The 11,891-nt window shown below is 43.5% G+C and overlaps 1 protein-coding gene across 1 annotated transcript in view; it reads left to right on the forward strand.

Moving 5' to 3' along the window:
• The window catches only part of LOC308163338 (protein phosphatase 1H-like), a gene marked incomplete at its 3' end in the record, with an annotated part of 37,774 nt that extends 30,718 nt beyond the window's left edge, over positions 1-7,056 (forward strand). Inside the window, exons 7-10 of the mRNA XM_080537532.1 lie at positions 407-470; positions 1,475-1,582; positions 4,171-4,322; positions 6,909-7,056. Coding sequence (XP_080393658.1) covers positions 407-470; positions 1,475-1,582; positions 4,171-4,322; positions 6,909-7,056 — 472 coding nt within the window. The remainder of the gene's footprint in view (positions 1-406; positions 471-1,474; positions 1,583-4,170; positions 4,323-6,908) is intronic.
• Between the last annotated feature and the right edge of the window lie 4,835 nt (positions 7,057-11,891).

The raw sequence follows: 11,891 nt of genomic DNA on the forward strand, positions 1-11,891 counted from the left end.
TAGGCCTTGTGCAATTGGGGGGAGAGGTCATCCTCAATAAGCTGCTGACTGTGGCTCCGTGCTAGAGCCGGAATGGCTCCCCGGGCCTGTTATAAAAAGCGTAAGGGAAAAAAACCTCACATGAAATGTTAGTGTAATTAAAAGAGCACTCCGTTCAGGTTTCCGTCTGCTGCTCTCGTTCAGAGGTGAGTTTTACTGCTCTGCGTGTCTCTCTCGTTCTCTCTCCCTCCCTCTCTCTCTCTCTCTCTCTCTCTCTCCCCCCCCACAGGTCTACCCACAGGTCTGCAGAGAGCCACCAAACACAGTTCTGCCAGAACGTGCGTGCGTGTGTGTGCGTGTGTGTGTGCGGCCCGCACCATAAAACAAAAACCCATTAAAATCTCTTCTTCTGCTCTCTGCCACACAGGGCATATAAAACCATTCAAGACGAGGACCTGAAGTTTCCACTAATATACGGTGAAGGAAAAAAGGTATGGGTGTGGGTGTGTGTGTGTGTGTGTTTTCTTGTGTACAGAATCAAAAGTCTTGAGAGAATTGCGCATCTCTGCTCTGTCGTACACCTACAGACTGACAGACTGACAGATTGATAGACTAACAGACTGACTGACTGACTGACTATCTGTCTATAGTCCACAGAGTAACACAGCTACAGACAGACAGACACAGTGAGCAGTACTAAACAGCTACAGCAGACACAGAGACAGTACAGTGAACAGTACTATACAGCTACAATAGACAGACAGGCAGACAGAGACAGTACAGTTGAGAGAGAGACAGACAGACACACAGACAAAGAGACAGACAGACAGTCAGTCAGTTCAGTCAGATACTGTACCTTATAGAGCGTTGTGTCACAAAGCTCCACTGTGAAGGGAAGGAGGGTGACACTCAGGGGAGTGTCACCCAATGGAGGAGATTCTCACAGAACAAGAGAACAAACGCTCTGTTCCCCCCGAATACGGTGTTGGGCTTCAAACGTTCCTACAACAGAGAACCAGCCCCCTCCCTCCTCTCGGAAGAATCCCATCACACCAGTTTGGTCCATTTGATGATTTTTTTCAACCACCAATTTGAAAAGTGTGTGAGTAGGGAGACAATGAGCCGGTTTCACAGACAACGCTTAAGCCTAATCCTAGACTAAAAAAAGCGTCCTCGATGGAGAGTTGACATAGAAAGTGTGATTTAGTCCAGGACTAGGCTTAGTGGTGGCCTAGTGGATAAGTGAGTTAGACTGGTGATCAGAAGTTCATGAGTTCTAATCCCACCTGGGAACGCCACCACTAGTGTGCCCTTGAGTAAGGCACTTAGCCCTAAGCTACTCCAGGGAGACTGTCCCTGTAATCTCTAATTGTAAGTCGCTTTGGATAAAAGCATCTGCTAAATGGTCAAAATGTATAAATGTATATCTGTGGCCCTTAGAGTAACGTTTGTGTCTGTAAGCCAGTGTTGACTAACGCTGTCTCTCGTCCACCAGGCGCGGGTGATGGCCACCATCGGCGTGACCAGAGGTTTGGGCGACCACGACCTCAAAGTCCACGACTCCAACATCTACATCAAACCCTTCCTCTCCTGCTGCCCAGAGGTGAGCCCTGTCCTGGCTGGCATGCTGTTGGCACAAGCCTGGCACTGCCTACTGTACTGAATGTCTCTGGGAATACACTCACTGAACACTTTATTAGGAACACCTGTCAACAGTCCAAGCTGGTGGAGGTGGTGTAATGGTGTGGGGAATGTTTTCTTGGGCACCCTTTGGGCCTGTTAATACCAGTCATTCATCAGTTGAATGCCACAGCCTGTTTGAGTGTTGTTGCTGACCGTGTGCATCCCGTCATGGCCACGATATACCCATCTTCTAATGGCTGCTTCCAGCATGGTAATGCACCATGTCACAAAGCAAAAGCTGTCTCAAACTGGTTTCATGAACATGACAATGAGTTCAGTGTTCTTCAGTTCTTCTCAGTCACCGGATCTGAATCCAATAGAACACCTTTGGGATGTGGTAGAACGGGAGATACACAGCTTGAAAGTGCATCTGAAGAATCTGCAGGAATTGCGTGACGCAATCATGTCACCATGGACCAGAATCTCAAAGGAATGTTTCCAACATCTTGTGGAATCAATGCCACAAAGAATTGAGGCTGCTTTGAGAGCAAATGCGAGGCCCTACCCAGTATTAGTATAGTGTTCCTAATAAAGTGTTCTGTGAGTGTATATACCAGTGTGGAAATGGAATCTCCGGGAGCCAAAGCCCTGCTATAACTATAACTTTCTTCCCTCTATCCTTCCATCCTTTCATGTTTTTTGTCCGTCCTTCCTTTCATCTTTCCCTTCTTCCTTCCTTCCTTCCTTCCTTCCTTCCTTCCTTCCTTCCTCCTTCCCTCCTTTCATCCTAAAGTATCTTCCCTTTCTTCTTCCTTCCTTCAGTTCATCATTAATCTGTGTACATACACATCACAGGTGACTGAATTAGTTGAAAGCGTTTACGTACCACCTTACGGTTGGAACCAATCCAACCGCTTTCCAATCTAAATTAAGGAAAAAGGGCGGAAAGGTTGAGTTTAAAACAGTTTGCCTCGACTCCCGGAAAAAGTTTTCAAGAGCATCTCTCTCCTCTAACTCCTCGTCTCTCTTGAGTTGAGGCGTGAGGGTGATGGTGTATCTCCTTCTCTCCTCCACCGCCGCCGGTCTTTTGATCTCTAATTCATTACCGTCGAAGTTCACCAAGGGTTCAGCTGGCAGACGTTCTCTCAGTTCTCTTCATCCTCAACTACAGTGCCAACCCCCCCCCCCCCCCCAAACACCCCCATACCACTACCACTTCTTTTGACTTGGACGAATATAAAAAATAAACGCATGTGAATGTGCTGTTGAATATGGATGAGACATGTCCGTGTAATGTTAGCTTTCATCATATGGCATGCTCCAGCTCTGTGCCTGAGATCAAAGAGAGGGGAGGGGCGGGCCTTGGTGATGCACAATGTGCCAGAGGGATTATGTCATTGGTCAAATCAAGGTCATGTGATAGGCGGAGTGGTCGACCACAGTGGTTCGTTAACAACGACCTTGGTCATACAGGTCGTCTGATCACGCCCCCCCCCTCCAATACATGTTGGCAGGAATATAATACAGTTCTATTCAGAGTCAGATTACGTGTTATATAACCTCGTCCCGAGGCTACTGCACACAGCGCCTCTGAACCAGGAAAAACAACGTATCCAACCTGGTGTTAGTGGGAGTGAATTTACTGAGAAGAAGTTTGTATTATTATTTGATTTTCAGGGTACACACTACACTCTGAGGTGTAGCTCCGTATCAGAAACGTGTGTTGTGTGAGAACCTGGGGAGGGTTTGAAGGGAGGGGGGGGGAGATGATGGATGTTAAGTAAAGCCAATGGGTATGCACTGTCCTTGTCGACACTCTTTCCATTGGCTTAACGAAGGCCAAGTTTGATGCATTGGTCCACCGGACCTTTATGCGTCATTTGGGTGGAAGTGCCTGGGAACCTAGACAGATCATATAGATTATTATAGACAAGCAGAGAGGAAGCCATTCGTTTCTCCCTAGCTTGTGTGATATTTTACACATCTACCAGAATGTAGAAGTAATCTTCCACTTCTCACAGAGAATGCTGAAATCATCCTAGTACGTGTGTGTGTGTGTGTGTGTGTGTGTGTGTGTGTGTGTGTGTGTGTGTGTGTGTGTGTGTGTCTGTGTGTGTCTGGCTCTCTGTTGTCCTGGTTTTGATGAGCATCCTTTAGAAAAGGCAGCAGCAAAAATGTCTGAGCTGGCTTTAGAACTTTATCGAACTAATTCCCAGGTGAGATATAGAATGTATTTGTGTGTGGTGGCCAGGTGAGATATAGAATGTATTTGTGTGTGGTGGCCAGGTGAGATATAGAATGTATTTGTGTGTGGTGGCCAGGTGAGATATAGAATGTATTTGTGTGTGGTGGCCAGGTGAGATATAGAATGTATTTGTGTGTGGTGGCCAGGTGAGATATAGAATGTATTTGTGTGTGGTGGCCAGGTGAGATATAGAATGTATTTGTGTGTGGTGGCCAGGTGAGATATAGAATGTATTTGTGTGTGGTGGCCAGGTGAGATATAGAATGTATTTGTGTGTGGTGGCCAGGTGAGATATAGAATGTATTTGTGTGTGTGTTTCCCAGGTGAAGGTGTACAACCTGCCGCAGTACGAACACGGAGCTGACGATGTCCTGGTGATGGGGACAGATGGACTCTGGGACGTCCTCTCCAACGAGGAAGTGGCCGAATCAGTCGGCTCCTTCCTGGCCAACTGTGACCCAGATGACTTACACAGGTAGGCGCGCGCGTGTGTGTGCGTGTGTGTGTGTGTGTGTGTGTGTGTGCGTGTGTGTGTGTGTGTGTGTGTGTGTGTGGTGTGTGTGCGCGCGCGTTTGCGTGTGTGTGCGCATGTGTGGGTGTGTGTGAGTGTGTGAGTGCATGTGGGTACGCCCAGTGCAATAAAACAAAAACCCATTAAAACCTCCTCTTCTCCACTCTATCCCACACAGTGTCTGTGTGTGTGTCTGTGTGTGTGTGTGTGTGTGTGTGTGTGTGTGTCTGTGTGTGTGTGTATCTGTCTGTCTGTCTGTCTGTGTGTCTTCGTGTGTGTGTGTGTGTGTGTGTGCGTGTGTGTGTGCATGTGTGTGATCACCGGGCACATCTTTAGCACTCATCTAATCACCTTCCATCAAACTATTCAGTCACGACGGTGTTTTATATTGAGTACATTTAATGAATATCCAACATTTTGCAAATGATACATCACTGTTGACAGTGCCAACTTTTGGCATAACATTTCTCCTTTTAGCTCTGGTGCCGTTCTGTCTGCATACGCCAGCACACTGTCCTTGACTGGCTACAGGTCTTGTCTAACCAGGTCATACTTGTAAAGAGAGAATTTAGTCAGTCTACATTAAGGTTCAGGCTAACCCCTTATTTTCCAGCCCTGTTTCAGCTTTGTTATTTACTAAGAAAGTATTTGTGACGCGGTCTGGTGAAAAGGTCTGCATGTCAGCAATTCACCAAAGTCACGCAAATGACCAAAAAGCTTCTTTTTTAAAAAAATATGGTGTTCTGTTTTTTTTCTATTACGAAAGTTGAAGTGTTGAAGAGCCCACTCGATATAAGAAACAACAGTTTTAGGATCACTAAATACTTATACTTTGTGAATTGTATTCACTGTATTGTCTGCCGTAGGCTACTGGGTAAGTCATACATGGCTTGTAAACAAACGTACATTTTAGGATGTGTACAAAAGCAAGGATTGTGTGATCATCTAATTATGTGGAGTTATGTGTTTTTAGCATGTTGATGTTCTATCAGCATGTTGTGATGTGCTAAACATGCAGTTAGATGTTCATAGCAATGTTCTTTCTTAGCTGCTGATTCAGAGCGAGTATTTGGTTTGAGGTGTACTAACATTCAAATAATCTTCTTGCTTACTTGAGGACTTTTTCACCAGACCCTGTCACATTTGGTAACTATGTGGTAACCAGGGTGGTATTTACTAAGAAACTATATGGTAACTATGTGGTAACCAGGGTGGTATTTACTAAGAAACTATTTGGTAACTATGTGGTAACCAGGGTGGTATTTACTAAGAAACTATATGGTAACTATGTGGTAACCACGGTGGTATTTACTAAGAAACTATATGGTAACTATGTGGTAACCAGGGTGGTTTTTACTAAGAAACTATATGGTAACTATGTGGTAACCAGGGTGGTTTTTACTAAGAAACTATATGGTAACTATGTGGTAACCAGGGTGGTTTTTACTAAGAAACTATATGGTAACTATGTGGTAACCACGGTGGTATTTACTAAGAAACTATGAGGTAGGTACACTATGAGGTACACCTTTATATATAAACACACCGTTATATATAAAGCCATTTTAGGCCTACTTCCCCAATATCTATGTGGTTATATTTCAAGAACCCAGAGTTACTCCTTACGTTCCAACGACTGTTATCTCCTAAATGTCCCCAAAGTTCGCACTGAATTCGGCAAGCACTCCTTCATGCATTTTGCACCCGCTGCCTGGAATTCATTACAGAGCACTCTAAACTTGAAAGAATTAATTTCTCTTGGAACATTTAAAAACCTTGTGAGTAACTTGGAATCAGCCTCGTATCGTTCTTGCCCATGTTTTGTATGAAAGTCCCATTATTTTATTCTATTTATTCATATTGTTCTTGCTCTTTTTTTATATTTTATATTGTATATGAAAGTCCCACTGTTTTATCTTAATGCTCTGATCAAATTGTATTTAGTCTATTTTTTGTTGTTGATCTGGTGTTGTTTTATTGTGTAATTGTGCTGTTTGTTTTGGCTGTTGAAACTTGATGTTGAGCTGCTGTCTTGGCCAGGCTTCCCTTGAAAAAGAGACCATTGTGTCTCAATGGGACCGACCCTGGTTAAATAAAGGCTAAATATTATTATTTTTTAAAGGTAACTATGTGGTAACCAGGGTGGTAAGAAACTATGAGATAACCATGAGATATTTACTAAGAATCTATGAGGTAACTATGTGGTAACAAGGGTGGTATTTACAAAAAACGACTTGGTAACTGTGGTAACCAGGGTGGTTTTTACTAAGAAACTATTTGGTAACTAGCCTATGTGGTAACCAGGGTGGTATATACCTCATAATGACAGCACCTGTAACTAGCTGGCTGGTACTAAAAGACTCAATATTCTCAGTATTCAGTGTACCGAAACAGAAACAGCGGGTGTAATACAGTAGGCTACATATGCAATATTGTCAGGTTAGAATGCTACTACCCAGTACGTTCTAAGTAAGTACCTTCTCAAATAAAGGCTTACAGTACCAGGTGAGGTTACTAAATAACTGACTCCACTTCCCCTGCGTGTGCCAGGTACACGATGGCAGCCCAGGACCTTGTGATGCGGGCGCGGGGCGTGCTGAGAGACCGGGGCTGGAGGATCACCAACGACCGCCTGGGTTCCGGAGATGACATCACCGTGTACATCATCCCCCTGATGTACGGCAACCGTCAGGCCTAGCAACCGCACCGGGGTTCCTAGACAGGGGCGTGGCACCTCAACCAGCAGTACTGTAGCCACACCTCTCCCTCTCTCTCTCTCTCTCTCTCTCTCTCTCTCTCTCTCTCTCTCTCTCTCTCTCTCTCCCTCCTCCCTCTCTCAGTCCCTCCTCTCTCTGTCAGTGCTGTAAGTGATTTTTAAGAAACTTCCCCCTACAAGCTGGGCCGTGTTTTCTAAGAAGCCTATTTTCTAATGTGATGTAAAAGAGGCCACTAAACGAGCAGGCCCTCACCCAGCCAATCACAGCAGTCTGAAGTCAACCTCTCACTCCTAGCCCCGCCCTCTCGGTGATGTGAGGTGACTGGCTGTAAGGAATGTAGTCACATCTCCACCGGTCCTTCTGGTTGGCTACGATGAGTGTCTGTCATATTGCCTGTTCCTCTGCTGTATCAGTGACTTGACAAGAGTCTCGGGGTCTTGGGGTTTTGGGGCTAGAGCTTTGTTTGGAGTCAGCAACCCCCCTCTCATGGACCCCCCCCCCCCAATCCTTTCTCTCAGTGCTGTACATTAAATGATATTAGAGACCCCCCTGCCCTCTCCCCCCTTTCATCTGCTGGTTCCTGGATCTTCTCTTCAATTCTCATGTGAGATATTACAATGTCCCCTTCTTCTGCTACTTCTTCTCCTCCTCTTCTTCCCTCTACGGGTATGAGTTTAGGATTATGTGGTATGAACCCTTGTCATGTGACCTGAGACCCTCGTCATGTGATGCTGGACTGGCTGACCAGTCAGCTTTGTCTCGTGCATTGCCACAGTGTGGCTTCGAACGATTCTTTTCCTGAAGTATTTCTTCTACCGATTCTAGTGATTGACCAAGGTGCAGTGTTCGAGTGTGTTCTTGTCTTGTTGTGCTGGACTAACATTGGTTTCTACTCCTGAGCAGGTTAGGTCCAGTTCCTCAAAAGGTTTCACTCTAGCCTGAGTCTCTCCTGGGTTAAACGAGAGTGGACTTTAATAGTCAAAGTGAAGTTAATACCTTGTCATTTGAACTGTAATTGCATGTAACGAAAGAAAAGACTGATTCTGTGAGACTGAGAATCTGAGCAAGGTGCAATGTTCTACCGGATTGTTTTTGTGTTTCTATGGCTGGATCTTGTTGATGTTTTTTTTCCCCCATTGATGTTAAAATGGTAATGAAGAATTATGAATAGGAACTTCAACTGTGTTTTTTTTTGTTTGTTTATGTTTTGTTATGCATAATGTACTGTACACAGACAAATTCCAAGTTCAGGGTAATGAATGAAATCTTCTCTGCCCTGGAGTTACAGTGTACAAAATGTTGTCCTACAAGGAGATCGAGAAGTATGTTTATTTGGATTTCTTAACTGAATCACGTTTGAGTTGGTGGCCATCAGACCAGTCAGATAAGGTTACGCTCTCCCCTCTGTTGACTATCTTGTAGCGATGCGTCCAAACCAAGCACAGAATCTCCTGGTCCTGGGCCCAGGGGTAAACTGCTCTGGGCTTTGGTGTATAATACAGTAGCTGCTAGATTCAAGAGAAGTCAAACAAATGACAAGGAATCTTACAGTTCACACCCTTACTGACAGCAGGAATCTTACAGTTCACACCCTTACTGACAGCAGGAATCTTACAGTTCACACCCTTACTGACAGCAGGAATCTTACAGTTCACACCCTTACTGACAGCAGGAATCTTACAGTTCACACCCTTACTGACAGCAGGAATCTTACAGATCACACCCTTACTGACAGCAGTCCCAATGCTCCATAGTTAAGATTTAAAAAATCTTTCTTATCTCATCCCTTTATTTGAAGAGAACTGATTGATCTGTTCTGATCTGTATCTGGTTTATCTATGTGAGTGGTCGACTCTGGTTCTTTATCAGCATGGCATGCTGCTTTGGGAGAGAACGTGGCGATGGAGATGGTTTTGACTGAACCCAAAGAAAAGAGATCTCATTCAGATGAATGAGTGAGTACTCATGATGTGCCCTTCGGTGCATATTTCACTTATCTCGACTGACAATGTATTTTCTCAATATCTGACAATATTTGCAAAAGCTTCCTAAAATGGTTCATAAAAGTGGCAGTTATTAACATATATTCATACGGTGCAATCATTTTCTTTTTACATACATTCCGTGATAATAAAAAAAATGACTTATTTTTATTAAAACAAAATCTTCTAGAGATATATAACGTATAGTGTATTTCATGTTAAATTTGAGATTTGGTGAAGTTGTCACCATTGATGTCATTGTATTGTATTTACTGTACTGTTTCATGTACTGTACTCTTCTCCTCCCCCCGTACAAGAACCCTTTTATAGAACCCTTTGAAGGACCCATAGAACCAGAAGTGTTCCACAAGTGTTCCACACACCACAAAGGGTTCTTCAAAAAGGTTCTCCTGCAGGAGCAGCTGGAGAACCCTTTTGGTTGTACGGTATGTAAAACCTGGAATGCTGTGTACTGCTATGAGAGTATCTGAGTATGCTACTTGCATTCTACCCTTTGGTCGTATAGACTCGATCTAGTGAGCAACCTCCACTCACTATGTGCTTATGCAATCGTCATCTCATCTCTTTTGTATATATTTTGTACATTGTCATATTCAAAAAACGTTGTTATTGTTTTTGGGGAGGAGGGGGTTGAAAGACAGGAAGCGGGATATGTCTGCTCTCTTTCAAGTGGACAGGAAGGAAGACTAGATTACTGAACACTATTGTTGAATGTCGTCCTGTGAACCAGTGGTATGGATGCATGTTTGACGTGCTTAGCCTTTCAATTAGCCGAATGTGAAAGAATGAAGATGTATTTATTTTTTATCATACTGTGCCACCCATACCTGCGCATGGACATTAACTCAGGTTCTTGAAGTGTATCTGGAAGATTGAGGAATTCTTGGGATTCGTGCATTGCTAAAGGCAGTGAGTGAACCCTTTGATATATATAAAAGTATTTGTTCTAAATGTTTAAATCTTCTGGAGTACGCTGTAGTGAAAGACGGACGCTATCGGATATGGGAAAGTACATTTTTGACACACAACGAGATGTACTCACCCCTCCTGTTGCTGTAAATTCAATTAGCCATCGCTGTTGTTTTGTTACCAATGGTTTCTCTCTCCCACCCACACCCCTTCCTGTGACTGACAATAGAAAGGGATGGGGATTGGAGCCATCCCTGAGGATAGATTGTGGAGGCATCCCTGAGGATAGGACTAGAGCCATTTTAGGATGGCACAGTGGGATTGTCTTGGTGTATAGTCATGTAAATAATGAAGGAGAGTCGTGGCACTCACACAGATGCTTCGCTGTATCTCTCTTCCCTTCTCCGTAAAGTGTGCACTCATTCACCATGGATGCAAGGGAATGGACTGGAGTAAGATTGGGCAAGAGGGAGAATCGACCATGTTATTTTTACATCAGTGAATTCCCTTTCAATCCGTGTGTGTGTGGGGAAAGGGGGGAGCACACTTTGGGGAGGAGGGGAGAAGCATTGGACTGTAGCTTTAGATAGGATTTTGGTGGACCGACGTAAATTCTACCCTCAGTTCTCTTTGTGAATGTGAAATGTACATTTTGTAAACAAGAGGTAACTTATGAAGTCAAAGAATATTTTTAATGTTTATGGTATTTATGTGCAACGATAACTTTGGGAGGAAATGTTTACCTTCAGTGTTTTTTGTTTTTCCAAAAATAAAAAACAGCAAATTAAATGTAATATGATTGAATGTCCTTTTATGGGTTAGGGTTGCTCATTACATCAGGGATAATCTCTGAATACAAATACCTCTCCATGCAACACAAACACCCTGCAATATTATTAGAGGACCTGTATTGGATTTGGAGACTGGTAGCACAAACCCAAAATCAATAGTCCCAGAAAACATTCAGTTGCAGTTCTAATCAATTACCAGGCCAATCTATCTGGAATCGCAGAAATGGAGAGGGAAAAAAAGAAAAAAAATCAATGATGTTGCACTTTGCATTGTCAACTGTACTGGAGAAGAGAAGGATGTACATGTTGATAGGTCTCTTGGAGGGAATCGCCTGAGGGATGTTGACATGGAGGGCAGTTAGGAAGACTGTTTGCTGAGCGCTTTGGTAATAATCAATATGGTTTTGCTATCACTCATTTCGCTATCAAACATACACAATTTATTATAATTGAAATACAGAAATATCTATAATGTAAATAAGTATCCAGACCCTTTGCTGACACTCTTAAAATGAGCTAAAAAAACCTAAAAAGTCCATCTTAATGCAAGGATAATAGTTCATGTAATTTGTTTATTTATGTTTGTTTTTATAGGGTCTCTGATTTGCATAGGAATGAATTATACATATATTGCACGTGGGAATTAAGTGTATGGTCCTGTGATTGGACAAGAACAGTTTGAAAAAGTGAAGGGGTCTGAATACTTTCCAATGGTCCTGCATATTCCTCCTTTCATTGGATGAGTGACCTCCGTACCTGAGCTCCATTCAACATACAGGGAACCATCTGGTCAGAACAGGAACATGTTCTTTACAGTCGTGATTGAATGGCCTTGACGTGTTCCCTCCTGTTCTCCAGTATTCCACCATCAACCACCGCCTCTCTCCCCTCTCCTCTCTAGCATTCACTATTCTTTTTCTTTCCCTTTCATCCTTCTCTTTCTCTCTCTCACACACACACACACAGCTTCACATTACCACTATAAAGGGTGTTTCTTCTCAAGGTCACTTTATGCTAGGAGGATTGAATAAACTCTTTAGAAGGTGTGTGCGTGCGTGTGTGTGTGTGTGAATGGATTTCCATCTATTTGTATGCATAACATAACTATAGTTC

This window comes from Nansenia antarctica (genome assembly GCF_963989245.1).
Source record: "Nansenia antarctica genome assembly, chromosome: 8".
NCBI lineage: Eukaryota > Metazoa > Chordata > Actinopteri > Argentiniformes > Microstomatidae > Nansenia > Nansenia antarctica.